General features: G+C 40.9%; 1 protein-coding gene across 8 annotated transcripts in view; it reads left to right on the top strand.

Moving 5' to 3' along the window:
• The window catches only part of CTNND2 (catenin delta 2), a 958,285-nt gene that overhangs the window by 373,168 nt on the left and 565,996 nt on the right, over window positions 1–19,121 (top strand). For all 8 annotated transcript variants that reach the window (XM_056109040.1, XM_056109043.1, XM_056109042.1 and 5 more), the window contains one exon: window positions 199–311. In XM_056109040.1, coding sequence (XP_055965015.1) covers window positions 199–311 — 113 coding nt within the window. The remainder of the gene's footprint in view (window positions 1–198; window positions 312–19,121) is intronic.

Below are 19,121 nucleotides of genomic sequence, written 5' to 3' on the forward strand. Positions count from 1 at the left end.
CCGTAACTCAGACCCTGTCTCAGGCACATGGTGGCACCTAGTCCAGAGTCTCTTGCGAGCCTGGTTGGATGCCCTGGGAACGTTCTCTGCTTCGCCGGTGTGACACGTTGGTCAGTCTTCTCCCAGCCTGTCCTTGTGGTCTGATTTGTACATTTCAAGTAGATGATGGAATTAATCTCTCTGGCGGTTCTCTTTCAGGAATTACAGTTTGAAAGGCTGACTCGAGAGCTGGAGGCAGAACGCCAGATCGTTGCCAGCCAGCTGGAGCGATGCAAGCTGGGGTCCGAGACGGGCAGCATGAGCAGCATCAGGTGAGCGAGTGGCCCCCCGCCCTGGGGCCCATCCTAGGAGATTGGGGTGGGGGGAGTTTTCTCCAGGCTTGCCTTTGTGTGGCTTTGTGTGTCCTGCCCCAGGAAGTCAGGGTGTTTATTCCTTCACCATTGTGACAGTGAAGGACTCTAGCCCAGCATCTCATATAGAAAAGGAATTGTCACTGGCTTGATTTAAGATATTTACAGGGTGCCTGGACTAGTATCAAAGGGTAGAAGAAACAGGGGCCAGGAAGACTGTCCATGGTTGGCAGCTTGCCGCAAGTGTGTGTGGGGGCAGAGAGCAGTTAAGATAGAGAAGGGATCACTGTGACAATGATCATTGGAAATGATCATTGGACAAGAACTGAGTGCTGAAAGAAGGGAAAGGGATAGACACGATAAGCTTTCAGTGGCTGTGTTATAAACAATAGTGCCCAGAAAGGGGTGGGGGGGGAGAGAGAGAGAGAGAGAGAGAGAGAGAGAGAGAGAGAGAGAGAGAGAGAGAGAGAGAGAGAGAGAAATGTGTCTGCGATAAAGGCAGGCAAGGGTAGAGCTGAGGACATTGGTGGTGAGAAAATGTGCACTGGTGACGGGTCAGGTGTTAAAACATTGTATGACTGAAACCAAATCATGAACAACTTTGTAAGAGATAATTGAAGTTTAAAAAAAGCCCTCATTCATTATTTATAGTAGCCGTTTATTAGAATTATAGCTAAATTATAACTTGAAGAAAAAAATATATACCCATGTTTACTTGTTTCTAAAATGGTTTGAAAACTAGTACAAGCCATTCTCAACTTTCAGTGGCAATGGAAGCGAACATTATTTAAGGTCGAACAAAACTGACTCCGAAGGCTGCATTTTGTTTCTATGGCATAGCTCTCAATATCTTTTGTTTTTTACTTAAATTAGGTCAAAGAATCTAAGATGTTTATTTCATATCAATGCTTACAATTTTTTATGTCTCTGTATTTTCATTTTTAAGGAACTAATATAATAAATGCCCCATAAAATAAAACAACCATAGGTTAATTCATTAAAGCAAGTTTCATACTATAAATTTGGTTATTTTACAATAATTACTTTTCTCATTGAGGTAGCGTTCGTTTGTAAGGCTGTATGCATACACCTCTCTAATAGCATGGTACTGAAGTACCAACAGCCTCTACCACCCAGATGTGTCCAGCTCTTGAACCCTCTGCCTTCTCCTGCTCTGTTGGTTTGTTATTTCTAATACATTGCTAGTAGAGTTTTTGAAATTTAAAAAAAAAGTGTCTGAAATGGTTTGATGTGTGCTTGGAGAGGCTGATTTGTGCTTCAAACTCTTTCCCGCAAGCGCATGCCTGCTTGGAATGCAGATGAAACCTAATTGCTCTGACACAAAAGCACGTTTGGCCCCATTCCACTTACTGGGAGGCAACTACCGTACCACATTTGACCATTTGGGCCCTCTTAAGACAATTTTTTTCTAAGGGATTCAGACCCACAGTTTCTTGAAATGAAGCAGGGAGCAAGGACTGTGGTATCATTGTTTGCTGATATATGATTCTAGATTATAAATGCGCTCCTCCAGTACCTAGCACCCATGCAGTTCTTGGAGGGGGTTAAGATACTGTAAGTTCCTGATGACGATGCTTATTCAACTGAGCTTGGTTTGGATCTTGTGGTTCCCCCCCCCCCCACTACACCACACCCTAATTCTGAAATATTTTTTACACAAAGAAATAAAAAATCATTTGACTAACTCAAGTCATACCATGAAATAAATTCTCCTCTCTCTTAAAAGTGTGTATGTCAAAGAAACACAATTCAATTCTTGGAAACTCGGCTTGTGTTTCTTGTTCCATACCCATTTCTATTGGACACTCAGCATGTGTGTCCAGGGCTTCATTGCACATGTCTGTCATCTTGTCCCATACCTCGTTTCTGGCCCTCTACATTTTGATGTCGGTGTCCGAGTTAACGAGATCACGGTGCTGTCAGATAAACTGTGGCATTATCGTGACTTGATGTGTTAGTGCTGTGTGTCTCATTCATGGATGAGACAGAGAAGGAGGCTGGCAGTTGGGCTGGGGAGGTTTTGGGTTCCCTGGCTGGCCTCCATGCAGTGGTCAAAGGACCCAGCTTCCATCTTGAAAGTCCTCCCAACCCTCAACGCCATCATCACTGGTGGCAGCTGATTGGAAAATGTCAGCGACCTCACAGAGTTGGACATAGGGTGAAATTTTTAGTACTGGTTTTTAAGCCTCTCTTTTCTGAAGGAAAGAACATGATTTTTTGAAGACCCCTAGCTGTTGTTGCCGCATAATTTAAACATTATTTAGACCCTTTCTCTAAAATACTTGATTATTGAAAGAGTAAATTTGTAATTGGGGTGTTTCCTGTTGGAGTCACCAGCCATCTTTTAACATGTCCCCCTGTTTGAATTGTGGCAAACCTTTAAATGGAAATTATCAACACCTTTGGGTAGAAGAGGCTGCTGGACTGGAATATCATTTCCATTTGCACAGCTTTATGTAAGATATTTACAAGAATATTTAGTAATGCCTCCCCGGAGCAAGGCTCTAAGTAGCTGTAAGTAGTACATTGTAATCTCTTAAACTCATCATAGAATTTTCTGAACACCAAAATTAACCCAAAGAGCTAGACAAGAAAATGACCATTTGAAATTGTTGTTAGGAGTCTGTTTGGTTTAAGCTGATGGTTCTAAAACAGGAAGGATCATGTCTATAGTGTGTATTTGTATTAGTAACTACAGATCCATATTTGAAGAACTTTGTATGTAGCCTGTCTTAGAGAAGAGGCTAAAATATACTAATAAATATAGCTTGATTTTTCCCTGCCTTTTAAAATAAGAAATTGCTACTTCTGCCTCCTGAAATCTCTTTTCTGCTAATCTCATCGGCAGTTTGACTGTCTTGTGAAAAAATATATATTATTAGTATGTTATCTGGAACAACCAACTTAGTAGTACTCAGTCAGTTCTAAAGAAGAACAACAGGATTTAGAGAAAGGGGAATTCAGAAATAACTCTCATTGTTTCAGTCTCTGCCTCTACGTCCAGGAGTCTGGGGTATTTCTGGCTTTACTTTAGAACAGTGTAATCTCGAACGTCTTTGGGACATTGGCATCCTATTAGTTCTTGGTTGCCTGTGTGTACTCAGTTTTCTAGAAGGAAATTGTTCATACTTCTGCAGCTCTGTGCTATCACATGTGCGTTTTGCCTCCTGATCTGGATGCTCCATGTGGAATCCCTCATTCTGTTTGCGGGACAAGCCTTCCCAAGGTGTTGGCTCCTTCTGCTTCCTACACCCTGAGAATTGTGTTCTATGGTTTCCCTGATCCCACGGTTCCATATAAAGCCAAGGCACGACCATTATTTCTGCCAATGCTGCCAGCTGTGCTGAATCCTAATTAAATCACTCTCTTGCATAGTCCAGGCCTATCATCTGGATAGTTGCCATTGTGTGGTATATGATCACCCAAAAGTCCATTTCTTGCTGAGGTCTTAGTCTTTTTTTGTTTGTTTTTTGTCTGGGGGTGCACACTTCACAATACTCAGGGATCACTCCTGGTTCTTCACTCAGGAATTACTCCTACTGGTGCTCATGGGACCACATGGGATGCTGAGGATCGAACCAGAGTCAGATGCTTTGCCCACTGTACTATCATTCTGGCCCCGGTGAAGTCTTAGTCCTTAAACCCGATGAGCCATCCCAGACCTCCCAGTCTGGACATGCTACATCGCTCTGAAACTTCTGTGCCAGTGTCCATGTGGTCCTGTGTTCATGGGCCATCTCCTCACACTTTCCTTAGACCCTTGAAGAGATCAGCATCCCATTCATCCCTCTGCTATCTCTGCCCCATCACAGTAGTAGATTGGTCTACATAACACTTGAATGAGAAACAAGTATTTCCCATTTCTGAAATATCAATGCACCATCTTCCCCTTCTGTGTCCCTGATTCCATCACTCTCATATGTCCCTTTCTCCTGGGTCACCTTCCCCTTGGGATCCAGCCACTCAACTGAGGACTCAAATCCTTTTTTTTTAGGACTCAAATTCTTTTGAACACCTTGTTGATCCAAACTGGGCTCAGTCTCCCTTCCTTGGAGCCATTATAACTTAATGAAGCGTTGGGGATGAGACTATTGATCCGTCTAGACATTCCCAGCCACAGAATGGTTTAAACCTTTTAAGCTAAGGATGTGTGGGGAATTTTCTCAAGTGGCACTGATCACGTAAAGGCACCAAAATAGATGTCTGCTCACACTCCTGATTTCGGGAGGTGGTTTGAACATAATCGGAGAGAAATTAAGTTCACTTCCCAGTTGAATAAAGCTATTTATGGATAAGATATGACTCTTGGAACAATGAAGATGTTTGTGATGATACTAATTATGTTGACCATGGTGATGAAGAGAGTGATGATGATGTAGATGAAGGTGCTGATGTGGGGGCTGATGGTCTCTGGAGCCAGAGACAGTCAGGAAGTCAAAACTAGAGGGATTTCTTGGAAAGTTCAGGAATATTTTTCTTTCACTCTCTTTTCTTCTCTCCTCGCCTCTCCTTTCCCTCATTCCTCTCACCTCCCCCTTCTTCTCTCCTTCCTTTCCCTCACCTACCTCCCCCCTTCGCTTTCTTCCCTCCTTTCTCTCTTTATTTCATGAATCACAATGATCATTTTTACATGATAATTTTTTATTTTGCTTTAAAGATAGAGACTATGTAGCTTGTGTACCTTGCCTTCTAGGTGGGAAAATCTCTCTCTGACTGATAACCAATAAGGAAAGAGCATTTAGTCATAGGGGAAAAAAGGAACTGAATTACTAATCAGACTGAATGAACTTAAAAACAGACTTTTTCCCCTCTGAATCTCCAAAAAAGGAAATCCCTGGGACACTTTGAAGATAATCTTATGAGTATGCCCTGAACAGAGAACCCAGATAAAAGCATCACGGGTGTAGCCTATTTCATTCCTCAGGCATATGTGTTGCGCTGGATTCCCATCTTGACATAAACTTTAGCCTTGAGCCTATGAAGTGGAGTTCTTTGAATGAGGAAAAGAGCCATTGCTTTTTGTTGTTAGATTGTTGTTAGATAGCTAAATAACAACTAAATAAAATGAACATATTTTCCTTACATTTGATGTTCAGATAGCCTGCACTCTGATTGGAGTGATACATATTTTAAAAAGCAAAATGTTAACTGTACGATCATGGCTGGATCACTCAGAAGCTGCTTCTGTCTAACTAATGAACTATTGAATTTTTAGGAAATGGTTTGTCACCAAAGTTTGTCATGTTTCAGAAAGTGCACTGTGGAAAGACTTAATGTTATAAATATTTCACCAAATTTTGGTCTCTTTATTAACTAACTTCGATGAGCCTAAATGCCAAACATTCTAAAAATAGAGTTTATAATCTTTTTTATGGTTGCAGAGAAGTCAGATATATTTTGGAGGAAAATGTTGGTTTATGGCTAAATTAGCGGTGAAGAAATGTTAGGCTTTGGATCCGGAGTGATAAGACAGTGTGCAGGATGCTTGCTTTGCTCATGACCTATCTGGGTTTAATCCCTGGCACCGCATATGATCCTCCAAGCCCTGCCAGAAATAATCCCTGTGTGCAGAACCAGAAGTAAGCCTTGAGTACCACTGAGTATGAACTAAAAACCAAAAGGAAAAAAAAACTCATGTCTTCACATAGTTTTTATCATAGTAAAATATATTTCTATAAAAGCATGGTCACTGAATTTTCTTAAATAATATATTAATATAAATCATCTCAAAATAAAATATTTTGTACATTTTTTCATTATCTCTGGCATGATGTTTATTATTGTCACCATTATTTTTGTTTTAAGACCATACCCAGTGTTGTGCAGGGCTTATTCCTTCTCTGTGCTCTGGGATCACTCCTGGCAAGATTTGGGGGACCATATCAGGTGCCAGGGTTCAAACCCCAGTTAGCTATGTGCAAGGCAAGAGTACAGCTCATGCTATAAAATAAGAAATAAATGCTACCATCCAACGAAGTTGGGGGAACTTATTTAAACAAGATTAAACAAGATATTGAGTTCGTTGAATTGAGTGATTTGGGTGAACATTGCAGAGGAATTCTTAAAAGTTTACTCTGTGCTTCTTTCTGAAAACGGAAAAAAGAAATAAAAGAACTACATATGTATTTTGGAGTCTTTACCTTGCACCGGTTTTTTGTTGTTGTTGTTTTGTTTCGTTTCATTTGGGGGTGGGGGTTAGTTTCCTTCCCATTTAAATTCCAAACCGAAACTCCCTTCGCCAATGCTCCTGATGTTGTAAAGTCTCTTTGTAGACACTTGCGCCTCTTGTCTTACCTCCCAGACTGCCCCCCTCCTTTCCTTTATCTGCAGCTTTTTGGTTTCTTAGCTTCGCAGAGCTTGCTTTGAATGCTGAGCTTATTTCTTTGAGATTTCCTAGGATACGTCTTTCATTTCCCCATGGAAGTTGGGAGATGCATTCTGGAATGGTTTCTTGGACCTCGAGGTTCACCTCCACGGAGATAGGAACAGCGAATTTCTGATGAGTGTCCATTCAGTCTTTCTGGTCCAGAAATAGCAGGCAGCCTCGCAAGCACTTGCTTTTCTACCCAGAAAGCTCTCACTCCTCTAGATTTTTCTCTCCCAGGTGGCAGCCTCTGAGGGTGCGTTGCTAAGCTGAGCTTCTCTTTAGTCACTCAGTGTCCTTGACCTGGCCCTACAGCAAATCCCATCCTGGTGAGAAATTGCTTCTTCCCACCCCCCACCCCCACTGAGACTCTGCTGGGCCTTCTCACACACTGGGTGGAGTAGGTGTGTCCAAACTTCCCTTCCTGCCACCATACTGGTCTTTAATGGGAGGGATGAGGAATATAGACAAACTAGAGGCTGGCATGTAAAACAGTTCAGTGAATCCTGAATAAGTATATGGATGAATAAGTATTTGGTGCTCTTATTTTTCTTCTTCTTTTCATTGTTATTGATTTGCCAAAAATCACCAGCCAGCCTTATACACCTATAAATATTTCCATATCTATGTCTGCCAGAATTTTTATATGTATACACATAAAACATGTGAAGTTTATATCATCCTCAGTGTGTCAAACCATGAGTATTGTCTCAGTTCTCATTCCAGTTTTATTTTCATGTTAAAGTAGGTCCCTGGATTCCAGAGGCAAAAATTGGATAAACTATTTGTAGAGCTGTGGTTGATCCAGTCTCTGATATCACACTGTTCTTAAGATTGTTGAGTATTAATTACAATAGTGGGGGCGAGAGCAATAGTACAGTGGGTAGGGTATTTGTCTTGTATATGGCCAACCTGGATTTGATTCCCAGCATCATATATGGTCTCCTGAGTACTGCCAGGAGTAATTTCTGAGTTCATAACCAGGAGAAACCCCTGTGCGTTGCCGGGTTTGACCCAAAAAGAAGTAAAAAAAATATTACAACAGTGATGATAGTGCTCATTTAAATGCAAATATTGGCAGTATTTCTTCAACAATTTTTTTTACATAGGCCAGGTATAGTTTTAACTAGAGTAAATACTATGTGGTATTAACAGTATTTAATTATAATTAATACTATTAACTTCTAATACCATAGTTAATACTATGCTTTTTTACTGTTATATGTAAAATGTATATATATACATATATATCATGTATAATAACTGTGAAATAATACAAATATGTATACTATGTCATTAATTGCTACTAGTTAAGTCTTACTTACTTTTGTAAAAAAAGGACACTGAGACCTGGAGCAGTAGTACTTTGTGGAAGATGCTGACCTTGAGCACAGCTCACCAGGATTCAATCCATGGCATAGTCTAGGGCCCCCTGGTCCCCATCAAGAGTGCTCTCTGAGCACAGAGTTAGGGCAAGCCCTGGGTTCTTCTGGGAGTGGCCTGAAACAGAACACAGATTCAGACCAGGGAAGCCAATCTTCCCAGCATCCAACTGTTAGCAGTTGGAATTTTTTTTTAATGCCCCAAGCGCACATGTTAAAATGCCCACTGCATTGTGTGGCTACTCGGACTTGAATGGGCTTCCGAATTGTGTTGTAAATAATAATCTAAATCTCTCCAGTTCATATTTCCAGTTCAGCCTCCGAATATGAACATTTGGGGACTGATTTTCTGTCTCTTTTCCTTTCCACCCCCAATGATTATAGTGATTTCGAGGTTTTCATTTGATTAGGTTTCTGAAATTCATTTCACACAAATGAGGTAATGAGTGTTAATAATTTATTTTATCACAGCTTTTAAATACATCCAGAGTAACTGTTCAGTATTTGCCTGCAGATTGCCAGTGGACAAATTATACTAATCCTTCTGTCTATAAAATACCAGTTATTATACTGTCTTCATCGAGGCTCCTAAACAGCCATGCCAGAATTGGGTGTCTTATAAACAGCGGACATTTACTTCTCACAGTTCTAGAGGCTGGAAAGTTTCAACAGCAGAGTGCAGGCAAGTTTTGCGTTCACTGGAAACTAGCTTCTCGTCTTGTGCTGCCTTTGCTCTGTCTTCTCACAAGATTCAGGGGCCTCACTTATAAGGACACTTATCTGGTTCCAAAGTCTCACACTCATACTGTAACAGCCACTTCCCAAAGGCCCCTCTTACTCCATCACATTGCAGATTCAATTTGAACAGAAAACACAGGAATTTGTGAACAACAAAAATATTTGGTAAATTTGCGAAAAACATACTTTAGTCTGTGCATTTTTTTACATTTCTTTGGAATAACAAATTGTCAACTGTACTAAGTTTTATGTAAGCCCTATAATTGGTTAAATAATTAATATTTATAATCATTTAATGCATTCCTTTATCAATATTATATCTTTCTTTGTAGTGAACTTGAGATCTGTAGAAATTTAATTAACCTAAAAGATAATATTTTCATTCAGTGAAAGCATTTTTGCAACTCAGACCTACCTGAAAGGTGAAATTTGTGCTTCCTCCATCAGTAAGTCTGTTCATTGTGCTTTCTTGGGTTTGCTTACTTTTGCTAAGTTCTCTGAATTTTCCTTTCCTCATCTGAAAAAAAAATGGGCTGGAGCAATAGCACAGCGGTAGGGCATTTGCCTTGTAAGCTGCGGGCCCACCAGAGCAGGGTTTGATTCCTCCGCCCCTCTGGGAGAGCCCGGCAAGCTACCGAGAGTATCTCACCCGCACGGCAAAGCCTGGCAAGCTCCCCGTGATGTATTCTATATGCCAAACACAGTAACAAGTCTCACGATGGAGACGTTACTAGGCCCGCTCGAGCAAATCGATGAACAACAGGAGGACAGTGTTTGACAGTGTTTCACATCTGAAAAAATAGGATAAATTCCATCTGTAATTTCGTCAAAATTTGATAATATAGAGAAGGAAAGCATTCCATACTCTCTCACTAGGAAATAATTTCTGGTTTTCCATCTTGATTCTACAGATAATCTTTCCATTTGTCCCATCAATTGTTTTTGTGCAGTAGATTATAAATGGCTCCTCTTGCTACTGGTTAGAATGATGTGTCACGATAGCACTGTATTTGTTGCTTTTCCAGTATAGACTAGACAACCGCACATAAATTGATTTGATGAAATGGACAAGGGCTTCAATCAATTTCCCCTTCATGAGGTGCAACTTAATATGTTTTTGGACCACCTCTGGAAGTGAAGTTGGAATTTCTAAATTGTGTCTTTATTAGAAAAGAGCAACTTTTCAGAGGTAGCATGTGTGTGACAGGAAGTGCTCCATCGATGAAGATGTTGAGAACAGTGACTCTGAATTTTCAGATATTTTTCAGATCAGGAGTGGCATGTGGCGAACACACTCAAGAAGCCACCTCTGGATATTGTTCTCCCTGGGTGTAATCGTGTGTGCGTATGATAAAGGCTAGAAGGGACTGCTGATAATGGTATTTGTGATCCCTTGTGTCCTGTCTTCAGTGGGCTCCCTAAGCTGCTACGGAGCTGCTTACTTATATTTACAGTCGTTTGTTTATGCTCTTATGGAGGATTAGAAACAAGTGATATTTCAGCTGACCAAAGAATGAGTATTTGGTTCACTTCAGCACTTGTGCCATCAATGCTGGAATGAGACCAGCTTATGGATCAATGGGTTCAAGTGATTCCAGTGAGCTTGTGGCAGGAAGAGTTAGGGAAGACTGAGGCACTGGAGGTGCAATTAATGGGGGAGGGGGGCGAGTCCTCTGGGTGTTTCTCCATTTCTTTGCCTAGCAAATACGAACTCCAGGTGACTAGATGCGATCCCTTTCTTCTACCTGTGCTCTTCATCACATTAAATCCTTTGTCATAGACAAAAAGCCACATTTGAAATTTGAATATGGTGGAATGACTTGACCTTGAGTAAGAACTAATTAAATAAGGATGCCTGTAAGATGTGACCACAGAGTTCGTCGTTCAAAGAAAGCAGATAAATGCAAGTCATTGTTTTCAATAGTATGAATCTCTGGGAACATCCAGATACAGATTCATTTTCATTGAGGGACCATGTGAAACAAGCTTGTAAATTGTATTTTTTTCTTTTGCCGGAAGGTGATCGGGGCTTAATTCTGGCTCTGTGCTCAGAGATTACTCAGAGATTGTAGTACTTGGGGGGAATCATATGTGGTATCAGGAACTAAGCATGGGTTGACCATATGGAAGGCTAGTGCCTTACCTACTGTATTATATATCTAGCCCTTTAGTTGTAAATGCTTTGCAAATACCATCAGATACTCAAGAAATTTTCTTGTTTTACTAAAATTAGTGTTAATCTAGAATTCTCAATAGCATGTTTCACCTCGAAGTACCGACGGCAGTGACCCTGTTAAGAAGTAGTCATTGTTTTCACTTTTCAATTTTGTTTGTAGATTACTTATAAGTGTCTAAGCTGGAAGTGGCCATTCCTTGGCTTCCAAGCCAGTCTCACATGGTGACTCCTGCCTTCCAGGGATTTCTTGTCAAATATTAAAAAAGGTATTGCCCTGGTGTCTGTAAGAGTATGGTGATGGCGCTGGGCTAGACTACAGAGAGAGATTTACATCAAAAATGAAAAAAGTTGGCTGTAAGATAAAATGTGATGGAGACATTGCCCAGTGTAGACTTGCAAAATCAGAAGGAGAAGGGCCAGCTGGGAATCAGTGTGGTTGGTCGGGTGAACCCTTGAGCTGGAGCAGTGTTGAATCCGGAGTGTAGACAAATCTGACCATCTGTGAACAGCTGTGCAAGGCAGGCTGGCGGCTTTGGGTTTTTTTAATTGGAAATGGAACTCGCTGTGCTCCATTATCAGTGGCCTTTGGTTCAACAAGTAACCTCGTGAGGGGAATGAAGCCCAAGGAGGCTGGTGGGGCTCAACCAGTTAAAGTTGGAAATTCCTTGTCCAGAAATTTGGCCTCAAAACTTCCTCTGGAAGCATTAGTGCTCCCAGTACTTCTAAAGTTAATAAGTGAACAGTTAGTTTAAGGGCTGACTTCTTTGAAAAAAAAAAACACAAACAAACAAGCAAACAAACAAAAACCATCTTATTTTTTTGCAGACTAAGATTACAAAATTATTATTTATTTTTTACAATGCAAACATTTGATAAGTTAAGCTTACACACTGTGGGCAAATTCAGCTTGCGCCATCAGCATTGGTTCTTTTTAAACAGGAAGTTGATTTTTTTAAAATTTCATAGTATGTGAATGTAGTTTAATTCCCTTTCATCCAGGAGAAACTCTCCGAGAATTTTAAATCTAAGAGATTGCTGCGTTAGCAGCAGGCAGCAAAGATGTCGCCTAATTTGTTGACAGTAAAGCTATGTTCATAAGCCCCAGTCCTCTCAAACAGCTGTTTGTTTAGTACCTCAGGAGCTGAGGAAGTTTAAGAAATTGTCACACATTGTTGCTTAGTCTCATGCATTTATCTGCGAATGGAATTCTCAGCAAGATTTTATGGACAGGATCTGTCCAAGGAATTGGCTGCCAGCTTCACTCAACATTTAGCAATTAACCTTCTTTGTCCGATGAGTGAGCAAGGAAATCCACTCGGTAGGACCTGCTATCATTTTGACATTCCTAGTTTAAGGCGCAGTTTCATTCTGGTTTTGTGTATTCGTGCACTGCCACATCATAATCACCCACCACGTTCTGAAGCACTAGTTTAAGGAACTGGCAGAAGTGGGTGGTTTCATCAGTGGGGTTTGGGGTCAGTAAATTTTGAATTTATATCCCAGCTGGTCAGATCACCGACTCTGAGACTATGTCCTGATTTTCTGCAAACTCTGTTTATCTATCTATTAATTAGGAAGACTAATTATCTTAGATGTTTGTTGTGAGGATTAAAGGTGAACAGTGTAGTATTTGCCACTGGGGACATAGTTAATATCTGTAGACTGTTTATTTTTTGCATTTTAGTGAGATGGCCCCCCAAACAGGACTCAGGGGTCACAAGTCCCACTCCCAGCAATACTCAGTGAGCCAAACCAGTGCTGGGCTTAAGGATACAATGGTGCTTGGGCTTTCCAATACCAGGGCCTTTCAGGGCCACCCCAGCAGTGCTCCTAGGTCAGTACTGGGCCCAAGATGCCATGGGCCAGTGTCCTGCCACCAGTTATACTTGACCCAGTGATTGGATCTCTGTATTAAATCTTTGGCCCCTCTTGTTTTCTTTTTTTTCTCTCTTTTTTAAAATTTTTATTAGTGAAACACCATGAGGTACAGTTGTAGATTTGCAAATTTTTGTGCTTGGGTTTCTATTATACAATGACCAAATACCCATCCCTCCACCAGTGCCCATTTTCCACCACCATGGATCCCAGTATCCTCCCACACCCATCCCCCCATCCCACACTGCCTCTGTGGCAGGGCAATCCCCTGTGTTCTCTCTCTCCTTTTGGGTGTTGTGGTCTGCAAAAGAGGCACTGAGTGGCAATCATGGTCAGTCCATAGTCTACTTTCAACATGTATCTCCTTTCCTGGGAGGATACTCCAAACACCCTTTATTTGGTGCTTCCTTCTCTATCTGAGCTGCCCTTTCCCCTAGAGTGTCCAGCTGGCCTCTAAGCCATGGAGTAATGCTCCTGGTACTGATCTCTGCTATTCTTGGGTATTAATCTCCTATTTTGTTACTTTATGTCCCCCAGATGAATGCAATCTTTTTATGTCTATCCATCTCTTTCTGACTCATTTCGCTTAGCATGAAACTTTCCATGTGGTACCACTTGTATGTAAAATTCATGGCTTCATCTTTTCAGACAGCTACATAGTACTCCATTGTGTAGATGTACCAAAGTTTCTTTAACCAGTCATCTGTTCTTGGGCACTCAGGTTTTTTCCAGATTTTGGCTATTGTAAAGAGTGCTGCAATGAACAAACAAGTGCAGATGTCACTTCGACTATACATTTTTGCCTCTCTGGGATATATTCCCAGGAGTGGTATTGCTGGGTCAAATGGGAGCTCAATTTCTAATTTCTTGAGAATGGTCCATACTGTTTTCCAAAAGAACTGAACTAGTCAGCATTCCCACCAACAGTGAAGGAGTGTCCCTTTCTCACCACATCCATGCCAGCATCGGTTGCTTTTGTTCTTTTGGATGTGGGCCAGTCTCTGAGGTGTGAGATGGTATCTCATTGTGGTTTTGATCTGCATCTCCCTGATGATTAATGATGTAGAGCATTTTCTCATGTGCTTTTTCGCCATTCGGATTTCTTCTTTGAGAAAGTTTCTGTCCATTTCATTGCCCCATTTTTTATGGGGTTGGATGTTTTCTTCTTGTGAAGTTCAACCAATATTTTATATATCCTTGATATCAACCCCTTGTCAGATGTGTATTCGGCGAATATCCTTTCCCACTTTCCCATTCTGTAGACTGTCTTTGTATTTTGGTCACTGTTTCTTTGGAGGTGCAGAAGCTTCTTAGTTTAAGATAGTCCCATTTATCTATCTCTGTTTTCACTTGCTCAGCCAGTGGTGTGACATCTTTGTAGATACCATTAGCTTCAATGTCATGGAGGGTTTTGCCAACTTTGTCTTCAACGTATCTTATGGTTTCCGGTCTGATGTTGAGGTCTTTAATCCATTTTGATCTTACTTTTGTACACGGTGTTAGGCAGAGTTCTGAGCCCATTTTTTTGCATGTATCCATCCAGTTTTGCCAGCACCATTTGTTAAAGAGGCTTTCCTTACTCCACTTCACATTTCTTGCACCTTTATCAAAGATTAGATGATCATATGATTGACGGGAGATGTCAGTGTATTCAACCCTGTTCCATTGGTCTGCAACTCTGCTTTTGTTCCAGTACCATGCTGTTTTAATTATTACTGCTTTGTAGTAGAGTTTGAAGTTAGGGAAGTTGATTCCTCCCATTTTCTTTTTCCCAAGAATTGTTTTAGCTATTCGTGGGGGCTTATTGTTCCATATGAATTTCAGGAGTGTTTGCTACATTTCTTTAAAGGATGTCATGGGTATCCTTATAGGGATCGCATTGAATTTGTATAATGCTTTGGGAAGTATTGCCATTTTGACAATGTTTACTCTCCCGACCCATGAGCAGGGGATATCTTTCCATTTTCTCATGTCCTCTTTTATTTTCTGAAGTAGCGTTTTGTAGTTTTCTTTGTGCAGGTTCTTTATTTCCTTATTAAGTTGATTCCTATGTACTTGATTTTCTGGGGCACAATTGTGAATAGGATTGTTTTTTTCATGTCATTTTCTTCTCTCTCACTGTTTGCATATAGGAAAGCCATGGACTTTTGGGTATTGATTTTATAGCCTGCAACTTTACTATACAAGTCTATTGTTTCTAGGAGTTTCTTGGTAGAGGTTATAGGGTTCTCTAAGTATAGTATCATATCATCTGCGAATAGTGAGAGCTTGATTTCTTCCTTTCCTACCTGAATGCCCCTCTTTAAGCTTTTCCACAAAATTGAAATATCAAAAACACTTCCGAACAGTTTCTACAAAGCAAATATCACACTGATACCAAAAGCAGACAGAGATACCACAAAGAAAGAGAATTACAGGCCGATATCCCTGATGAACACAGATGCAAAGATCCTCAACAAACTACTAGCAAATAGAATCCAACTACTCATCAAAAAGATCATACACCATGACCAAGTAGGATTCATCCCAGGGATGCAAGGATGGTTTAACGTTCGGAAATCAATCAACATAATCCATCATATCAACAAAAGAAAAGATAAAAAGCATATGATCATATCAATAGATGTAGAGAAAGCATTTGACAATATCCAGCGCCCCTTTATGATGAAAACTCTAGCCAAAATGGGTATAGAGGGGACTTTCCTCAACATAGTTAAAGCCATCTACCACAAGCCTACAGCAAGCATCATCCTCAATGGGGAAAAACTGAGAGCCTTCCCTCTAAGATCAGGGACAAGACAAGGATGCCCACTCTCTCCACTGCTGTTCAATATAGTACTGGAAGTACTTGCAATAGCAATTATGCAAGAAAAAGATATTAAGGGCATTTAGGTAGGAAAGGAAGAAATCAAGCCCTCTTGTTTTCTTAAGTAGCAGTATATGACTCCTGTCATATGCACGGGGGCGGCGGGGGTGGGGGGGAGAAATGGCCACAGAGAAATGCTATTTATTTAGACTTGCCTAGTTTGTCCAGTGGTTCTACTGTCTGCTTACCTGAAGCTTGAGGATTCTAACTGGCTCCATTCTTGGCCAGTGAAAACTGCAGGGTGATTTCTGACTTACCTTGCATTATTGTGTGTAGGAGAATCTTCCTTCCTTCCTTTCTTCCTTCCTTCCCTCCCTCCCTCCCTCTCTCCCTCCCTCCCTTCTTTCTCTCTCCTGCCTCTCTTTTCTTGTTTATATGGGTCATACCCAGCTGTTCTCAGGGCTTATTCCTTGCTTTTTCTCAGGGATCACTCCTGCTGGGGCTCAGGGTACCATACAGGATGCTAGGGATTGAACCAGATCAGCTTCATGCGAGGCAAGCACCTTACTTGCTGTCTATCTTTCCGGCCCTTAGAATGTTTTGTTTTAACTCAGCAGAGTACAGAACTTGAACTCTAAGATGCTAACTGAACACAATAGTATAAGATGCTTGCAAACAAAAGTATTGTATTCTGTTCAAGTAGATTGATGGCCAATTTTTTAAATATTGCTTTTTTAAAAATAGAACTTTGACTATAAAGTGCATAGCACTTTTAAAGATCACGCTACATAAATATAATTTTCAGAAACAAATCGCATTTTCAGATAGCAGCATATTTGGTATAAGATATGCCCAACGGAGAATATTGAACCCAGGTCAGCCATGTGCAAGCCAAGCACCTTGTTTCTATCCTATCTCTCCCACCCCTGATGATAATTTTGAACTTGATCTATGGTGGTGAGAGATGATACCATTCTCTCATGCTGTCTGTCTCTCACTAGCTTAAGTCAAAACACTTGGCTGATATTTGTTGGGTTTTCCCTTTGACTTAAAAAATTTCCCTAGGACTGGAGTAAATAGTATTGTAGGTTGGGCACTTGTTTCGTATGTTCTGTCCCCACTACCCAATAGGGTGCTCTAAGCCCATCAGGAGTGATCCTTGAACTCAAAGCCAGGAGTCAGTTCTGAGCATTGCTGGGGTGTGGCCCCAAAGATATGCATATATATACATATATATATTTTAAACAATAAACTTGCTGGTGAAACCCACATCACCAGTACCAAGGACCATGTGTCCATACAGGTGAATGTGGTCAAGAAAAAAAAATTGACAAGCAGTTTGACAGCCAGTTTTACACGACTGCATCCAAGAAACCATTAGCAGGATATGCGGGTCGTTCCAAGCTCCAGCTGGCCAAGTCCAATGGTATAGTCTCCAGAAATTTAATGGGTGGATCATAGAGTGGAATGTTTGTCACAAAGGAATGGTGGACACAAACCCAAAATATATTTTCCCACGTGTGTGCATCCAAGTATACTAAATTATCTTGGGGTGCTTGCTTTTGACACACACAGAGATAGGTTGTATATTCTTTGTGGCTGCCTGTTTTACTAATGTGTCTCCTTTAGATATCCCCATGTTGGTCTGAGATGCTTGCAGATTCTGCATTTCTTTTCACTGATGCCCCCTAGTTGATGATGTCATGCCAAAGTGCACTTATATTTAACTTCAAAGAAATCATTTGTAGTTTACAGGGTTTTTAAAAAAATTTTATTGAATCACCACGAGATAGTTACACAGCTTTCATGTTTGAGTTTCAGTTATACAATGATTGAACAACCATCCCTCCACCAGTGCACATTTCCACCACCAATGTCCCCAGTATCCTCCCGCTTCTTTCCAGCCCTCCCCCTGCCTCCATGGCAGACAATTTCCCCCATACTCTCTCTCTCCTTTTGGGCATTATGGTTTGCAATACAGATATTGAGAGGCTATGCCCGTTTGGACCTTTGTCGACTTTCAGCACACATCTCCCATCCCAAACGATCCCTCCAGCTATCATTGACTCGGTGATCCCTTCTCTATTCCATCTGCCTTTCCCCCCAGCATATGAGTCAGGCTTCCAACTTTGCTTCTTTAAATGTGTGGCTTGGGTCATATTCACCAGGGAGTCTGCTAAGGGTCACACTTGCACAGTGGGACAGTGGCCAGTGTGCGGACTTGAGCATCTTCAACTCTATAATTTAAAATGTTGCTGCTCATGCTTATATTCCCATCAGCAATAATGATCTCGTGCTTCAGATACTTAGAAAAATGTGTTCTTTTTCAAGTTTTGGTTGATGATGATGTCATTGCCAGTCTGGTAGAATTGGAGTTTCTGCCTCTTTGGCTTCCACATTAGTGAAACATTCTAAACATGTATTAAGGGATTCATGTTCCTCCTCCCACTAAATGCCTTCTCATGCCCTTTGCTTGTTTTTCTCTTGGTGGTTTTCTTTCTCGTAGCTGCTATAATGTTCAACACACTCTGTCATTTGATGTGTTCTAACTGTTCTTCTGGTTTGTTTTTTTTTTTATACTCCTTAGGAAATCATTTGATAAACTGTGTTTTGTTTTAGTATTGGTAGGTTGATCAGTCTATTTTCATTAAGGCTCATGCTGTTTGGAATTGTGCTCAAGAAATCTGGGCTAGGGAGATAGCCAAAGAATTAAGGTCCACGTGTCATATGTGCTAGGCCCTGGTTTAATCCTTAGCATATCACAGCCCCTGGCTCATCACTCGGTGTATCCCTGAGGGTGATCCTGGTGGTTCCCCCTTTCTGTAGCCTCAGGCCTTGCATCGAGATGTTCAAGAATCACTATTGTAGTTGCAATTTACATTCACCTCAAGTCTTATAGTAGAAGTCCTGTCGTTTATTTGGGAGGGTCAAGGCAGAATATTCCAGGTTTTTTTATGTAAATTTCCATTGCGGCCTCAGAGTAGACTGCCCTCCATACTATCAGCTACAATGCCAACTCTTTCCGGCATCGAATTTTGACATGCATGTCATCTTCTGGAAGGTAGTAGGGAGAGAATTGCAGAATTACTTCAGGTTCCTGTTCATAAACTTGACCTCAGCCCGTTTATCCAGCGTCTTTCAAAAATATATATACATCTCTTTTTTAAGACCTTGAACATTCCGTGGCTCATCCCATCCTTCCATGGCTTGATTATTACTGCTCTTGGAGTTGATCTCTTTGTTATGAGTTGCATCTGATAAGTTCCTGTTTTTAATATAAACATTGAATGTTGATTTTTCTATTGATTCATACCAAGATCTTTTTCTCCACTTTTTTTCCTCAGTTCTGTCACTGTCACTGTCCTCCCGTTGTTCATCGATTTGCTCGAGCAGGCCCAGTAACGTCTCC

This window comes from Sorex fumeus, unplaced genomic scaffold (assembly GCF_029834395.1).
Source record: "Sorex fumeus unplaced genomic scaffold, SorFum_2.1 ptg000264l, whole genome shotgun sequence".
Lineage (NCBI taxonomy): Eukaryota > Metazoa > Chordata > Mammalia > Eulipotyphla > Soricidae > Sorex > Sorex fumeus.